Raw genomic sequence first — 18,207 nt, 5'->3', positions numbered from 1 at the left:
ATTGATCTGATAGATCTGAGATTTTATTAATGAAAAAAGTAATGAAAGTTTTGAGTTAATGTGTAAAAGATGGGAGTTTTTTTAGATATGCAACACTAATGTTATTTATGTATTAATTCCTAACACGAGGCTACGTAAAGATCTTGCTGAGAGCTCTGCCCTTGTACAGAGTTTGAAAAAAGATTTGCAGAGGAAAGAGGAAGAATACGCAGATCTGAAAGAGAAATTTTCTGATGCCAAGAAACAAATTCATCAAGTACAAAAGGAGGTTGGTAACTATAGGCCAAATATTTCTTGTGCAAGTTTGACTGGGGTTCTACTGTTAAAACCTGTTTTCACAAATCTCAAACTAAGAATATTAATAGTGATTCATGATAAGGCTATTTTCAGTGAAACATTTCCAGTAACAGTGAATCTTGCGTTACATTGCCATTGAAGCTGTAACCTAGAGATAAGACCAGATGTCAAAACACGAGTTAGTACAGGTAATGAAGTGGGAAAGTAGATTTTATTAATACAGTTGAAAAATGTTTGTGGAAACTATGGCTAATCTGGTTATGCAGAAGAACTTTGTATCCTTTGTAATAATAGTAGTTGTTATTTGTGCTGACTTCTAAGCCTCAGACTTCAGACTTGTAGAAAATTGTGATCTCTGAGGGGAAAAGAGGGATTAATCAGAAAAGGAAAGCATGCACTTCTGGAGACTTTAAAATCTGAACTGTGTTTTCTAATAAGGTTAGAGAGAAGAAATGAAAAAACTTTTTACTGGTGTTAATTGTTATTATTTAGTTATCTATCAAGCAGCAGGATTTCTTAGAACCTCATGGAATATCACAAGAACTTAAAATCCAAAAGACTTGTAAAAGTTTGGGCTTGAAAGTTAAGCCTAAAAAAAAAAAAGTATTAATGTCTTCTCCAGTAGCCTAACATTTGAGGATCTTTTCCTACTCACATTGTGTATAATCCTCTGTTTGAGAAGAAGCAAGGAATGGGCGGGGCCACATGTCAGTAAACTTTTTTTTTTTTTGGTAAAGGACGAATGACTCGGTAGTTTGATTACATTATTTTCTGGCGGGAATTTCTGGAGTGGGTTGGTTTGTTTGGGTTTTTTGTGTGTTGTTGTTATTTGTTTTCCTCCCCCATGCCAAATGAAATTTTTCAAAGAGGCTTGCAAAAATTTGACTCTCAAATAGAGTGTTTTGTTTATCTGGATAACTTTCAGAGGCTGTAAAATGCTTATAGCTAAATGTTAGCTTTGTTTGCTTTGTGTCTTGTAACAGATGTGTACAATGCGATCTGAGGAGAAATCCTTGAGAAACAAAGTTAATGAACTTCAAAAAATTAAAATCCAGTTTAGTGAAGAATTAGATATCAAACAGCGCACAATCCTGCAACTTAAAAAGGTATTTTATTTTTTTAGACATTAATTGCTCTAATTTTCTTTAACTAAACCATTAATAAGGCAGGTTTTTCAAGCAACAGGAGAAAGCTTACAGAAATTGCAATAAAAATAAGAGTAGCCAACTGAAATAATGTTAATTGATGAATGAAAAATATTCAGATAACTTCTCACTGCAGGACATCGTCATATTGTTTTAAACAATCTGCATAGTAAATATATACTTAATACCTGCAGTTATCCTGATTCTCATTAGTGACACTTAGATATGTTAGTTAGTAATGTCTTCCTCAACTTTTTTTTTAATCACCTTGAATGCTCTTGTACACTATATGAAAAACGTTTTCTAGAATGTTTTATTAAATACTTTATTCGCTACTTACGTGCTTTTCATTCTGAACTTTAGTATATCTGTGTCTTTCAACCCATTTTTTTTTAATTTGCTTTCAATGTGCTATTTAGGAGCAGTTGAATAATGAGAAGCTGGAAGAAATCTCCAAACAGTATGAGAAAGCACACAAAGGTCAGAAAAAGAAGTTGGTTTTTTGTTGGGGGATTTTTGTTTGGTTTTTGGGGGGGGGGGGGTGTGTTTTGTGGGGTTTTTTTTGGATATTTTGTGTGTATGTGTGTGGAATGGCAACGTAAAGAGTTGCCATGTTAATGAATTTGGAGATACTTGTTGCACATACATTTTAAAATACTGAGTAACTCCAACCTGAACATTAAAATGTTATGGTCAGGAACTAAGCTTTATTGAACGTTTATTAGCAGATGTATCTGAAAGCAAAGAAACAGTCTCAGAATAAGAAGCATAAGCCCCAGAGAAAGTGTGAGTTTGTAGGATTGGTATCAATATATTAAGTGTTGGTATTTATTTGCCATTTTAGTTGGGCTGTTGTAACAAACCAAACACCGAAACATAAACTAGCACAGTAAGATTCTGCAAGCTAGATAAACATGTAGCAACTGAAAAATGGTTAGATACAAACCATGGTCTGACTGATGTTGACACTGAAATGCGCACCTAGATCAAGTTGATGAAAATCATTTAGGAATTTTGGATTTGGATAGTTCAGTAGAGATGCTCTATTTCTCTCGAATAGAACTTTTGGTCTCCAGAAATGGGGGAAATGAATTGTGATGAAGCTACTTTGGGAGAGAATGGTGGGAGCTAGGAGAGGGCTCATCTGTTAACTTGTTTTCAAATCTTCAGATCTGTGCGCAAAGGAAAAACTGATTGAAGATATGCGGATGACACTACAAGAACAGGAACAAACTCAGATTGAACAAGATCAAGTGCTTGAAGCCAAACTAGAAGAGACCAACAAATTGGTTTGGGGTAATCTCTCTATGGAAAGGGAGCAAGGAGGCAAAACTGTTTTGGCTGTTTTGTGAAAGCTGCTTTAAATTTCTATTTTTATTTCTTGACTGTTATTTAGGCATTGATTTCAAGTAGTACATGACAAACTTCTAACACTTAAAGTCTTCTGTTGTCCCTTTGTGGTCGTAACTAATAAATCAAAGTAACTTTTTAGCAAAAGGGTGTGAATGTGGTCAAAATACAATTGAAACTATACGTTATGTAACTTCGTTTTGTGTACTGACTAGAACTGGAAGAATGGAAGCAGAAATATAGAGAACTGAGTAACCAGCGCAATAGTCACTGGCAGCAAAAGATGAGCAAAAATGAGGAGAAAAATGTAAATGAAAATGAGGAATTAATGAAGCTGCAAAAAGAACAGAAGGTAAAATATGGTGGCATTATTCATACTTTAATGTAAAGCCATAACTTTTGTTTGGGAGTCTGGATTATTTTGTGTTGCTGTCTTCAAGAGCTAAAGCGTGAAATGGCAAGTTGTTATACAGACAAAGGACACCTCTAAAAGCTGTGCAGCAAAGTCTGGGTGCAGCATCTTTGTAATAATGTGAGCAGCACTGATACCCCATAATGGAGTGTACCCTTCACTGCGTTCTGCTGTTGTGGGTGGTGGTGCTGCAGCTGGGCTCCTCTACAGTTGTCTTAGCCAGTTCAACTCGCGGGATCCATTCCAGGTCTTTTTACTGTCAGTTGCTTGGGCAGCTAAATCAAACACTTTCAAGATTTTGTGCTGGCTATATGACCTGTAAGCCCTTCTTAATAGGCTGAAGATTTCTAATTGTTTTTGGATTAGAAAGTAGACTTTTTTTTCCAAACAGTGTTTCAAGTGCCTTCTATGTTCTTGTCAGACATTGTCCCAGATACTTGACTGTGATAGGAAAGGAGGTAAAATTGTTGTGAAATAGGTTAGGTTCTTAGGTAGGCTGACAGTGCATACCTACATTCAAATTGTACTGTGTTTTTTACATTTCAGTCTTGAAGAGAATTTTCTAATACATCCTGTAAGGCTGTATAAAAGATTGGAAAATTGTGAGTTAGAAGGGTCTCTAACTTTGATAGTGTTTGTGACTTACCTAGAGCATTTTGAGGAAAGAAAATTCTGTTTCATGAAGACGTGTCAGTTTGAATAACAAGTGCTGAGAATTGTAGATATTTTAAATGGAGAAGACCAAATGAAAGTGTAATACTTGTGCTTGGGAATATGCCGGAGTAAAACTCTGCTAGTATTTCTGTTATCATTTTGAAGCGAATGTGTTTAATGGTAATTTGCATTTTAAGACTTTTTCTTAATCTCTACCTGTGGTTTTGTTTCTCGTTTCATTAAAATAGGAAAATGAGGCAAAGTATCAAATAGATAGAAAGAAGTGGCTGGAGGAAAAAATGGGACTCATAAGTCAGGTAGAAGAAGCTGAGACCCATCGCAACAGAGAAATGAGAAAATTTGCAGAGGAGAGACAACGCCATGTAAAGCAACATGCAGAAATTGTAAGTGACTGGAGGTCTCGACTGAGTCCTCTAGTGTTAAGTCTTTAGTACAGAGCAAATCTCATGTCAGATGTTAGTAGTGTGGGTGCTGGAGGGTAGCTGACCTTCGTTGAAGACCCCTCTCTTTATCACATGGCAAAGTTTAGGTGAGATCTTCTCAATATGAAAAGGGAAGGAGGGTCACAAAATGAAAAAGCATAATATATAATGGAATTAATATGTCTGTTCCTTTCTATCCTATTGCCACCTCACTGAGTTCTTCAAACTTCATCTTGTGTGTTAAACACCACTGAGTAAACTATATGTAAATGAATTGCTACTTAATGAGGCTAAGAAAACATACTTTTGAAAACCAGTGTTGCTTGGCTTTTCAAAAAAACCACCAAAACCACAAAAAAAATGAAACCTATGGGTCTTTAGAAGAAAGAGGAAAAGACAAGAAGTTGACCAAAAAACTCCAACTTCCTTCCAGATAGAGAGTGAAAATACTTGGTTAAAATGCTAGTGGCTTTGCTCCCAAATCACCTTTCAAATTTGAGTGACTGATAACAAGGTGCATACTTTGCCTGTTCACTAGACTACATCCAGGTTGTAATTTCTTAGGCATATGAAATTAGTATCAGAATGTGTACAATCTAAAACTACTTGAATCTGGAAGCACTTAGCAATGACTTTCTGGACCTGTGATCAGTACTGGAGGATGTTAGAATCTTAGGGCTACTTTCACTTTATGACTTTGCCTGCCTCAGTCTTGTTAGTGATAACAAGCGATCAAACGGGAGTGGTGGTTCTTAGCAAAAAATTCTCTTCATGAAGGATATGATAGGTACAGATGTCCTAATTGAAGCATGGTTTAGTTTTGCATATTTCTAGTGAAACTAGTTCTGTGTGAGCTTTTTAAGATCTCTACATAGGCTCTCAAGTTTACTAAGGCCATAAAACAGTACTAATGATGCAAAAACCAAAGTCAGAACAGTTCAGATAGTGTGTAAAATTTCAGTTCTAAGCTGTTTTTTCCCCATTTAGGAAAGACTTGCCGCACAGCTGGTAGAAAAGGACAGCAATCTGCAAAAGTGGCGTGAAGAAAGAGATAAATTAGTAGAAGCTTTGGAAATACAGCTCAAGGCTATGGCTTCTAACACCATACAAAAAGACAAAGAAATAGCAGAATTGAAACAGGCTGCACTGAAGGATTCGGGAAAGGTCATCTCTCTTGTTCCTGTGTGATTTTTTTTTTTTTTTTTCCTTTGGTTATCCATTAATTCTGAAAAATTACTTACTCTTTGCATTTTTGGCTCTATTTTTTGTTATTAAACATTGTCATTTTGAACTCATTTGCAGATAATTAAAAAAAGCTTTGATTTTTTTTGTAACTGAGTTTATGACAGTAACTGAAGTTGATTCAAGTCAATTTGACTTGAGTGCTTATTTAAAAATACGAAATATTAACTATAATTGCCAAGTTGGACTGGAAACACGAAGCAAGTATCAAATTGCTGCCTTTTTCACAGTACCAAGGACTTCATGAGGAAATGAGATGTGAACTTTTAACCTCTACATAAGTAGAGTGAAATAAAAAATTCCTCATTACAGCTTCCCAGGCTGTTATATGACTTTTTTTCACTTTGAAAAGTGGCCACTCATACATGAAATTATTGGCTTTTTGTTGGATAGCTGACTAGTTTAACCTGCAATTCTAAAACTAATGCAACCAAGTAATCACAATGATGCTCATGTATATGTTGATTTCTTTTGCCCGTCCTGCAATTTGTGGCATTTCTTGCTATGTTTATTAGGATAAAGAAGCTGATATAGAAGCATTAAGAAAACAGCTAGCTGAGAAAGACAACTTAATAAAAGAATTGCAACAACGCATTAACCATGAAAGTGTTCAGTCTTTGGCGGAAGTATCCTTACCTGAAGAAGGACAAGATAAAACAGATCAGTCTGTAAACAAAGAGGTATGTTTCTTCAGTTCATACAAAGTATGTACTAGTGGTATGTTGTTAATAGCTTGTTTTGTTGGTTTCTTAGTATATATTTCAGCAACATTGATAATGTCCCAGAAGTTACTTCTCTTAGTTATTCGTATTTTATCATTAGTTTTGAGTTCTTGTTAATTCTGGTTTTTTTTCTCCCTCTTTCACACTCACTCTCAGGAAAAAGAAGTGCTTTAGTTTTATAGAACTTATGTACTTGAGGGAAAAGCTAGTTGCCTAATATGGGTTCTAGAGACTTAAAGATATAATATTTGTGATGTCATCTCAGTTTGGTTATACTAGTGTATGGGGTTTTCAGCATAACTTTCCCAATACCACCTACAGTGTAATAATAGGGAAGATTCTGTAATTAGAGCTGCCAGCCCATACAGGGGTTCACAAGAATAAAATAGTATCTTGTGCCCCACTTCAAACCAAACCAATGCCTGAAGCTTACACAAAGATCAACACTGCATATTTCCTGACCAAAAATGAAAAGGCTTGGAACTGTACTGAGACCCCCAATTCTGATCAAACCCTTGTGTGCTACATGAACAGTAATTAGTGAGGTAGTTCTGCTAAACTGAATTAATGCTGTGTGGCTCCATTGCTAATTAATAATGAACAGGTCTGAACACTGATTTCCTAACAGTCCCTCCCCTGGATTCTAGAAGGTGTGATTCTCTTCTCGGTACTGGACTGAATGCCAGAATTCATCTCTTTATCTCTTTCCCATCTAGTGCCAAATAAGACTGTCTAGCTAGTTTCTTGCTACTTCTTCAATACACCTAGTGCCATATAGATAAAACTTGTGATGTATGAGGGAGGACAGAAGGGTTCAGAAGGTCTCAGAAAGGTTACTGCTCTATATATCTTATAATAGCAGCTGAGAGAGCACCATAAAATTAGTTTTTTTGCTATAAAATTAGTTACAAAGAATTATTGTGAACAATCAGGGCTGAATTATTTACCTCAAGCTACTAGTAACAATATTTGATGTTAAGGAGATAAGGATAGGCTGCTAACAGGTTATTGTGTGAGAAACTTAGGGTGACGGTGAAGTGAATGGGGTAGAGTTTTGGGGGAAGGTAAAGTAATTCTCAGGAAAGATATAGTGGAAGTAGAAGAAAACCTAAAGATACCAAAATGTGGTATGTGTCTTCCGCCTTGTTTGGAAAAGCTAAGGAGGTGGCACTCTGATGAGAGGAGGTTAAAGCCACCACAGGGTTATGCAGATGAGGCTGACAAAATCGTGGGTAAACAGAAGGCAGAACTACCCTTCCTCAAATCCTGCCAGAATGGGGCAGTTCTTTTAATTCCTGTATGAAACAGCTAGTGATCTTCTGGAGAGCATGGAAGCACGTCCTGTCGGCAGGGATTAGAAAAATTTGTAGTAGAAATCGTTTGTCTTTGTAAGTGGATACTCTGGGCATAAGGCAGAGGTGTAACCTCTGAGACTTTCTAATACAACAGCTGGAAGTGCTGGGAGAGTGTGGAGCAAACAGATGACAAAGTGACCAGGGTCACACACACAACTGTTAAATAACATCTCCTTTTACCACTCTTGGAGGCAGAATGTTGAACTAGACAGACCAGACCCAGAAGGGCACATTTTATGATCACATCATGAGTAAATGTTGCTAAGTTAAATTCATGCTACCTTTAATCCTAGGTGTTCATTAGCTGCCTGCACTAGACTTTATATTGCAGCATTAGAAAACTCAAAATATTTTGAGGTTTACAGTCTAGGATAATCTCATTCTGAATATTTACAGTTTATGGAAGAAATATACAAGATTAATCCTGTATCTGGACAAAGTATTCCATTAAGAGGTGATGAATTTAAAGAGAATTATTCATTATTTCAATGTCTTAGCAGTGCCTCTTCATTAAGTGATGTTGTTTAAAGCTTTAAATTTGGAAATTTTGTGCAGTTGTATGAATTTTGCTAAATGCAGAATAAGGAAGAAAATTTGAACAATTTGAAAGGTTTATTCTGCAAATCCCTTGGTGATTGCCTGATATAGTGACTTTTGGTAGACATAAAAGCTGTGGAACATAAGCATGTGAATAATTATATCTGACTTCAGTTGTGTGCTCTTGAAAACTTACTTCTCACCAGTGCTTATGAAGTGGCTGACTATTAGATAAGTCACCAGAAAAAAATTTATAAACACTTTTAAAGGATGAGCAATCACAGGGCATATTTGATTTGCTTTCTTCCACTGCAGAATTCCTGTGTGTAGCTATGTTAGCTAATGACACTAACCATCCCTATGTAACTTCTTGATTGCTGACTCTTTCATGAAGTAGCATTTATAAAGAAAACTAGTTTTATTAGCCAACTCCATTCTTGGGAATGCAGTGGTGTTGGTATTCCTACTCGAAATTCCAGCAGAGCCTGTTTGAAGAAGGTGACTGCCTTTTGGCTTTGCATGAGCTTCGATATTTTTCCTTTTTGAGAGGAACTTCAGGGAACTTCATGGTGAACCAGCATAAGAAGACACAGTAGTAGCAGCCACCTGCTGTTTCTGACCACTACTAACCCCAGCACCTTATCTTCCATTCATTCAAACAGCTGCTGAATGCATTTTTGTATGCTAGCCAACAGCTGAACTGCTGCTGCAGATTCAGGAGCCAGGGAGACCACAGCTCCGACTTTCTTGCTGGTTTTGCTAAGAACAGGGTTAGCAAAACCCTGTTAGTTAAGACTTCTATTATAAGTGTTCTCAAAGCTAGCAGCTGGAGAATGAAATCCTTACTTTGCAATCTAGGAAGAGGTGTATATATATATATTATGGTTTTTTTAACTCATAATTATTTTAAAACTTATTTTCTTAAAATTTCCATATGCTTGCAGGATCATTCAGACGTTGTCCTTGACTCTTCTGAAGTGTCCACAGAAAATGGAAAAACTAGTCTATTCCCAAAACCAGAGATGGAAATCCAGTTAGCACCTCTGCAACCAGATAAGATAGAGGTGAAGCACCAGGGCAGTTCCTTACCAGTTACAGTTAAACTGCTCCAATCAAGAAAGAAAAGGAAGAGCGAAGAGATGGATGAGGTATGACCTAGACCAACCACTAAAATATGTTGTGCAGTTTTTTTGATCTATTACTCTGATCATTTGTTAAAACCCTATCTTTATCTTCTCATTCTCACTGGGGTCCTAAGGATATATGTAGGGTATATTTAAACCTCTTTTTTTCACCCCCATAGGTGGTGGTTATTTGACTTTGTGTTGAATAAGGTCATAGACTTCAGTTTATCTGGACTGGCCCCTTGTCCCTAATTTGCACTTGCTCTTTACCTTTTACATTTCTCTCTCCCTGCTGGTTCCATTTACTCCTGTCTCCAGCTCCCAGCTGTGGGATTACAGAGTAGTTCTATAGAATTGCTTCTTGTCTAGCCTATCATTGGTATGAATTATAATCTCTTCTAATAGGCAAGTACAAGTCAAGCCCCTGGGTTTAATAAATGCATTTCAGAGTTTCAAAACCAATTCCTTTGACTCTGTTTCTCAAGCCTGCGTTTTCTTTGTTATTTTTATACTTAGAGGGACTATACAAAATTAATTGCACCAGCACCTGAACCTCCCTGTTTTCTGTAGACCTCAATTCCTTTTGAATTCCTTCAGTTATGCTAAGTTATACGCTCCTGCCCTCTTTATGTGCTGAGATGTTTACATGTGAGGCTAAGGCTCCACAGCAGTTCAAGATGGTGAAAATCTTCACTGCTTCTACCTGAACCGCATGTTCCTTTCCTCGGCATTTTATCAATGTTTGCGCCAACACACCAGTATCTCAGACAAAGACTATGAAACCCTAAATCCACACTAGTGTGCTACTTACATACTTGTAGTCCTACTCTATATTTTTAAGGACTTCTGAAGCTAACAGGTGAGTATGAAGGAGATGACGAGTGGAAGATTTGGCCAGGTGGTAAATGATCTCTTTCAGTGAGGGAGCTTGTCTCAGCTAGAGAGTGAAATATCTGATGTTTTTCTAGCATTTTCATTCAAGCATTCCCAAGTGATATTAAATCTCCTAGTGAGATAGGTAAAAGAAATAATTACTTCAGTGATTAATGTTCAACAGTACTTTGATAAACTCATTTCGATAAACTTGGACTGCAAAAGTAACTGTTAAAAGCTGTGTAAGACAATTCACCTGGAATTCAACGCTTCAATCTCAAATAATGTCCAGAGTTGACTTTTAACCTTCTTGTGTCTTGAACCAATTTGCTTCTTAGAGTAGTATTCTCTCATACTGCTGGGAAAACTGGGAACAAAAATAACCACCCTTCCTTTAGGCCAGGTTGGATGGGACTTTGGGCAACCTGGGCTAGTGGGAGAGAGGTGTCCCTGCCCACAGCACAGGGGTTGGAACTAGCTGATCTTCAAGGTCCCTTCCAACCTTAACTCTTCTGTGATTCTATGAAGGTTTCATTCATGTGAATGTTACTCTTAAATATTTATTTTTTTTATATATGCCAAACAGAAACAATTAAGTAAAATTAAGTAATTTTAACTGTCAAAAGTCTACTGAGGACACAATTTTTTCAGTTTCCTAAAACTGAAAAAGACATTCTCAGCACTAAAACTAGGGACCAAGGGGAAACCTGTAGTGTTAAAAATAACTATATACTGTGCATCTCAAATTTCTAACAAATAAAGCAAAACCCCCTTGGTTTTTTTTTTTAAAAGAAACAAACAAAATCATATCTTTTGCAGAGGCTCCCTTTTAATTAAGCAAAGAAAATCTTCCTTCCTTTTTCTACACTCTTCTTGTTGGTATGGCTATCAGTTATCTGGTATTTGTTGGCACCACCTCAGAAGAGAGGATGTCTTTTAATCACAGTTTAACAATGACACTGTGTTACCAACCTCTTTATATTGCCACTGTAAATCTGAATTTAAGTTTAGAGTTATTGAGTTAATTTCAGTTTGTCGTTTGCTTGTCAAATGTCTTGTAGCCAAAAGTATAGAAAATAATGGAGAGAGGAAAACAGTAAATGTCAGAATGATTTGACTACAGGTGTTTCTATTTCTCTTCCACAAGCTTTCGTCAGTTTAATTCACATTTGAATAATTACCTCTACCCAATATTAGCCAGAGTCTCGCTGCTGTTAGTCCTATAGTTGCTGTTACTGTAATACAAATAATTGTTGTTCTTTCCAGAAGAATCCTGGTTAAAACTTGTCATATTTGTTTTCTTAGGATTTTGTGAAAAGTGAGAACAAGAAAAATGCAAAACCTGCTATGACTAATTCACCTTCTACAAGCAACAAGAAAATGGTTTGATTTTGTTCTATTTTTGACATTAATTTGGCTTTCTCTGTAAAGGTGGACTTATGACAGGAACAAACATTCCTACACAGCATTATCCTATCCTTATCTATGCACTCGTACTTATTTTCCCCACCAGTTTCCTCCTGTGTTATGGCTAGAACACCTTGTCTAATGAAACTCTACAACTTTGAATCTACTTTTTCTTTTCTTTTATTGTCTCATATATTACTCATGCCCTTAAATGTAGTCTCTGAAACTTTGACAATTTTTTTCTTCTGGATATGAAAGAGATTGTCTACATTGCTTGAAGCGGCAGTATTGTTAGTGTAATGAACAGACATGTCAGTAGAAAAGTGCAAAATGTCAGCTTGAAAATAACATTGAAGTAAAATGGAATTAAACTTGAAGAAAAGTCAATTTTCAACTTAAAAAGTGATCTTGTATTTCTATACAGATGCCTACTCCACGGTCATTTAGAAAGGAATACCCCTTAAGAAAGCAAGAATCTAATTTAAGTAAGAAGTCAGCTAAAAAGAAGGATGGAACACTACAAAAAATTGGTGATTTTTTCCAAAACTCTCCTACTATTATTCACTCTAAAGGTTTGTACAGAATAAATAAGGCTTATTGTATGTTTTCTGGGCATTATAGCTTTTTACTACTGTAATCTATTCATGTATGTGTTGCTAAAGGACACATCTGCTGCATTAAGTTATTCTTTCATTTATGAAATAACAAAGTCTGAAGTGAGTCCTGCTGTATTGAACCTTGCAGAGTAGAAAAGACTGTGCTGAGTGCAAGGACCACATGGTTCTAAAGTTTAGTTCAACTGTGAAAGGTAAACTAGTGGAATGAAAGGATGCACTGTGGAATATGTGCATATATATTGTTTATAAAAGCCATGATAACAATTAAGCTCAAAATGTATGAGCTACTTTGTTTTTGCTTACAGTAAAACAGTTGAACGCAATTTCAGAAACTTGCCTCGCTTCTAAAAAACCAAATAAATCAAGATCTGAATCCGAACTCCAAATCTTACCTTGTTCTATTAGCAATGCTGCTTCTTTCCCTTCCCACCATCCTTTGTTTCTGTGGAAACTGTATTAATGATTTCTGATGTATGTATGTGGGAGGGAAAGATTAGTTCTACAGAATCTCAAAGCTGATGTCTCATGAAAATATTTGGAAGACTTCAATAAACTGACTGTGAAGCAATTATTGGGTTTTTGTGAAGTTTAAGCATAGCCTTGGGAAGATAGCTGCTAGGACTTTCCACTGAAGAATATATTCCTTCCTACAGTAAGACATGATCTCTGAGTTACTATGTTTTTGAAAAAGAAGATTAAAATTAACAGAGGACACAAGCAATCGCCAACATTAAATTCTAAAAGACAGTATTATTTGGTTGGTTAAAGAAAAGTCAGTTGTTATTCAGTGTGGACAGTTAACATTAAGATCTTTGTACCAACTTGAAAACTTGACTTGCTACAGAGTACATCTCACTTATCTGCTGTAAGACAGTCTAGATGATGATAGTAGGATTTTTAAAATCTGGGTTTCTTGGATTGGTTCCATGAAGATAACATATTATTATCAAGAGAAGCCAATTTCAGACTACTCAAAATTTTGCCCTGAAAATGCTTAATTTGAGCAAATGAGTTCTAGTTTGTAACCTTTATTACCACATTCTGTATTCTTTCCTTTTTTGAGTAGTTTAGTGTTGTTCAGCATTTTTTCTTTACTTCTAGCTCATAATATGCATACCCTCATCTCTTTTTTTAATAGAGCTAGTACTAGTCTGATAAAACTACATGTGTATATAGTTATCTCTACCCTATGCTTGTCAGTACAAAGAAGTTAAGCCTGTTGTTCAACTCCTGTTGAAGTGTTTCTACCGAAATTTGAATCCTAATTGATTCTGAACATACTATTTAAATGTCCTTTATGCTTTTCCATCTGAAACTATATAAAACTGTTTCCAGCTATAGAAAATTCTGGTGGTAAAATACTACTTCTGAATTTTTATATTTAAGCTTCAGACTAATCTATTTCATTTTTGAGTTGTTGTTAATAAAGCTTGCTTTCTTCATTAGTTTTGAGGATCACAAAACCATTAAGACACTGATTTACAATAATTTTTTTCTTCTAGCAAAGAAGCTGATTGCAACAATAAGCTCTCCTAAGTCTGCAGAACCAGAAAGCATCAAAGAAAGTGAGCTCAAGCCAAAAAGAGCTAAGAGAAAGCTGTATTCAACTGACATTTCTTGCCCTCTAGATATCCCTGCTTCTTCAGTAAGTGGTTACAGGTTACTGTTCTGTCCACTGTAATGTATTTCACAATCTTGGCTTGAAAGGGGAGAGAATAACCTGAAGGTCTGATCAAGTTGCAGAAGAGATTTGAAAGTACTGACTTATTTCTAGATTCTACCTAACTATTCCTTTTTGGTGTTTTCTTCCTCCTGTTTTACTTCATTTCCTCCATTTTCTCACCTGTCTTCTCTGTATTTGGCTACTGACTTACTGTACAGATGATACAGCAGTCATGGAGATATCTTTAAATAGGATGGTTTCATAGACATCCTAGTTGTGGTATGTGGAGGATTACTTTTTCCTCTACTATAGCAGTTGAGTCTTAATTGGCTTTTCTAGCAGTTGGTGTAGCATAAAGGGAGAATAGGGAAGACTAGGAAGGGATCTGTAGATTTGTAATAGCGTGACTGAAACACTAAAGATAAAGGTCTGCATGTACAATTAACTTTACAAGTGAGCACCTAAGATAATTTCCCATTCCATTTATGCCAAGCTGATATCTATATTACTTCAGGATGTGGATACATCTATGCTCTGCTAAAGTACAGTTTAGATAGACTTCTGGGTATGCTTAAATTGTGTTGCCCTGTCTAAGCCAGCCTATTCAGACTCTTATAGGTCGGGACTTGATGTTTCTTAAGTCCAACTTAATGGTTTTGACAGTAGCTATAGTTCTGAGCATACTCGTGCTCTGGGGGAAGTACATCTTAATCTGTTCAGTTCTTTCTTCCCTTTGCTATAGTGAGCATTCTCCTGTACTGAGATATCCTATTGAATTTTCTTTAAGTTATATGAATGGATGCAGTAGAAACCATAGGAGAATGAGGAAAATGACAGAAATGCAGAGCAAAAGAAGTTAAGAAGCTTGGAAGTGAAAGGAAAGGTGTAAGACTGAATCCTGGGAAAGTCAGAGAAAGAAAAAGATTGAAAGCTAAAGATATGTTTTCTGAGTATTACAGATGAGAAGTTTGAGCTACTTTCAGATCACATTTTTCTTTGGGCTTTATTCGCTTCAGCAAAACCAGGATTTTTTTTTGTTGCTTATTATGCACTAAATTGGACTCTGTCCTAGACAACTGACTAGAAGGCAAATTTCATCCTGAAAACAGTTTCTGGTGAAAAACCATGTTGTTGGTTACATGGGTCTAGAAGCATGTGTTATTTGTCTCTGAAGAAATGCTGAGTAACCCTTGAAATACTATCTTTTTCAGATCGTTATAGAACAGAAAGACAAGGAAAGTGATCATCTAATCATCAAGCGACGGCTACGATCAAGACCAGTTAAATAATCTTGCAGAAGCATGCTTGTATTTCCTAGTTAGGTTGTATTTCCACTGTATTATTTCAACTGATTGTATATAGTAATGCTCCAAGGCCTGTATATAGATGTATGGAATTGTTCTGATGTTTTTTCAGTTCTGACTCCATTAAAGCTGAAAGACTGTTCAAGAAAGCTTGTGTCTGAAATTATTATTATGTTTTTTCAGGAATGATGTCTTTGGAAGTGTTGATAATTTACCTGTTGTGCAGTAAGAACTATATCTATGTGGAATGGTTTAATTTGCTTTTTTCAGGCGGCAAGTATACCTACCGTAACTTTGAGTGGAAAAGAAATTAGTACACATCAAAACATGTATATCTTTAAATTCTTCAGATTCAAAAAAAAAATTCTGTGATGGAACAAAATTAAGCATCTAGCACTACAGGGAAAAATATGATGTTTCTCATTGCTTCTGTGGTTTTAAATGTCTTTTATTTACTCTTCTAAATTAAGTAATTTATAAATATAATGTTCTTTCTTTGAGGATTATAATATCAAAAAATAATTATAATCAGCTATTAAAAGTGACCCACACTTGGACAGACATCTGATGTTTTCTTCTAATCATCCAGATCTGCTTAACTAGACAGAGATTTTTCGTAGAGTAAGCTTTCAGCTTATCAGTGACTGAGTAAAAGTTTAAAACACCTCTTTGGTTTCATTAGTGTAGCATTTACTTAAGTCACAGGCGGTGACTGTATTTCATAGGATTTTGCATTGTTTGAAGAACAGTACTGGTCATCTTTCAAAAAGAGTTGAAATTACTTTGACAATGACCTGGTCTTGACAGGAGTGAAGACAGGCAGTCCCAGTGAAGGATCATCTACTCTAACTTCTTACTCATGCGGTTTTCATATTTTTATTTTCTTGAATTACTGCCATCCATACAACATTGTTTCTACTGGGACTATTGGATTATTTTGAGTGTTACTGCATTTTTGTCTGCATCACCCATCATATCTATGATTTTATGACATCTTTCAGTTTAAAGAGTTCCTTATCAATCTGTTTTGCACCGTAGAGTTATTTTGTTTACGCTATTGCCTTTTGAGTTTTAGTATTTGCTTGACCACAAAAAAAATTCAGAAATTCTCTGCAAACATCCAACCTGGGATATTTTTCCCTTCTTGTAAGCCATGCTGGCTCACCAGCAAGAACAAGTTGGGCTGTAGAAGCAATGGTAGTTTGCTCATACAGTGAGGTAACTGCTACTGATTTCTGACAGCATAGCTTCAACCTTACTCTCTTTCAGAAATTATTCTATGATTTAACAGTTATAGGTGGTTTTTTGCTTTCTTTGTTTTCTTGTGCTGTTGCTCTGCATTGTCTTTTTATTTGATTTGAAGAAAAATATATTGATTTGTTGATACAAAAAAGATTAAAATTATTTTTCTTGAAAGAAAACAGTGACTTTATATTACTGTTGTAGTTAGCTTTAGTAAAAAATATGATACTTTAAAAAATACAAATCAATGTAAAAATGGCCATTTCTTTATGTGACTATAATTTAAATGTGGACAACACTGTGAGTCAGTTTAGTGGCAACAAAGTCCGATACTTTTTTGTCTCTACTGTTCTCCGGCAGATTATCTGAGCATGAAACGTTTCTTTATAAGGATATTGTATAGTTCATTTTTGTATATCCTGACTTGTAAGATCAGATTCTCATACCAAGTTACTTCTCTAGTTTCCTGACTAAAACGAGGTTGTACCCCTATACACTTCCATATCTTGTCCTTAATAAAGAAAGATTGATGTTTTGTTCTGTCTGACTTACAAGTGGTAAGGTGAGTCTGATTCACAAATCATTCAGCCCTTCCATTGCTTCAACTTCTTATTTTCATCTGTGTGAATGAGAACTTGAATTTCCTTTTCATTACCTCAGGCATGATATTGCCATCTTCTTTCTTCCCTCTTTTCATTCTAATGTAAAAATATGAAATCTAGGTGATGGTGAGATAATTCTAAATAAAAATAAATGCAGTGTCACTTAGTATCTCTTCACAGGTAGGATTTTATACTTTGACCCCCTTTGACCTTCTCCAGCTCTCCTGTTTGCTGCTACCTGTAGTCTGGATTGATGTCTTTCAGGGCTAGAGAAGAGCGCAGCACTGCAGATTCCTACCTGATGTAGGTGCAAGTTGCTCATTTCACAAGAAGTCTGGAGACTGTTATATAACTTAACCTTGCGTATTTAGTGTCTTAAACAATGGGACAGTACTTGGACATTTATTCATTATCTTAACATTTTGTCTGATTTTCCATTTTTAGCAGATATCCTGAGTCAGGTGTTCATCTTGACCCTTGTTTTTTTCTGAGTAGTTTCAGTTAATTTTAGAACCCATCAGCATGTGCCTGTTTAGCTGGATTGTTCCTTCCATTGTGTGTAACCTTGCACTTGCCTGCAGTGAAATTCATATCCCATCATGTTGCCTTGAATGACAGTTTGATTGCTTATCATTAAATCATCAAATGGCCTTATAGCTCTTATTTAACCGAAAAACATCTGCAAGGTAAATGTGGGATTGGAAGGATGCTGAATTATTTGATTGTTGGATGTGTGATTTCTTTATTAACTCAAATGTGTGGAAAGTAATAGAAATACAGTCAGCCATTTGACATCTCTGTGAAATTGCTGATTGATTGTATTTGTTCTTCTCCCTATAAAATATAAAAATTTCATAGTTTCAAAGAGCTTGTGCTTTCTTCTTTCCTGGGAAAATAACAAGTGACACATTTAACAGTTTATTTTAGTTACTCTGGTAATTTGTGATTTGGTTATCTGTGCAACTAAGTAGGAAGCAGAATCTCTCAACTTAGTTAAACCACTAAGACATTTAGAAATGCTACTATGTTTGTATCTGTACTGATAATTTTAGTAAAGAGCTTAGAAAAATTTCATTCATGTTGCTGAGCCATCTGAAGGCTATGAAAAACTTTTTTCTGGAAGCTGTTTGAATGGGTGTTTTCAATATAATCTGAGCATTAGAGTTAGCTTATATATACATCAACAAAATTTTTGCCTTGACCTATGTAGTTACTCTA

The 18,207-nt window shown here is 35.7% G+C and overlaps 1 protein-coding gene across 1 annotated transcript in view; it reads left to right on the top strand.

Moving 5' to 3' along the window:
• KIF20B (kinesin family member 20B) overlaps positions 1 to 15,130 on the top strand; it is a gene marked incomplete at its 5' end in the record, with an annotated part of 39,370 nt that extends 24,240 nt beyond the window's left edge. The window contains 13 exon segments of the mRNA XM_009876620.1: positions 130 to 268; positions 1,281 to 1,403; positions 1,865 to 1,922; positions 2,613 to 2,738; positions 3,008 to 3,099; positions 4,107 to 4,262; positions 5,289 to 5,465; positions 6,059 to 6,223; positions 9,102 to 9,305; positions 11,460 to 11,537; positions 11,986 to 12,133; positions 13,681 to 13,823; positions 15,053 to 15,130. Of these exon segments, the coding sequence (XP_009874922.1) occupies positions 130 to 268; positions 1,281 to 1,403; positions 1,865 to 1,922; positions 2,613 to 2,738; positions 3,008 to 3,099; positions 4,107 to 4,262; positions 5,289 to 5,465; positions 6,059 to 6,223; positions 9,102 to 9,305; positions 11,460 to 11,537; positions 11,986 to 12,133; positions 13,681 to 13,823; positions 15,053 to 15,130 (1,687 nt within the window).
• Positions 15,131 to 18,207: the final 3,077 nt, after the last annotated feature.

Source organism: Apaloderma vittatum, unplaced genomic scaffold (genome assembly GCF_000703405.1).
Source record: "Apaloderma vittatum isolate BGI_N311 unplaced genomic scaffold, ASM70340v1 scaffold1699, whole genome shotgun sequence".
Classification (NCBI taxonomy): domain Eukaryota; kingdom Metazoa; phylum Chordata; class Aves; order Trogoniformes; family Trogonidae; genus Apaloderma; species Apaloderma vittatum.
Note: the sequence above shows the minus strand (reverse complement) of the source record. Positions and strands in the feature narration are given on the sequence as shown.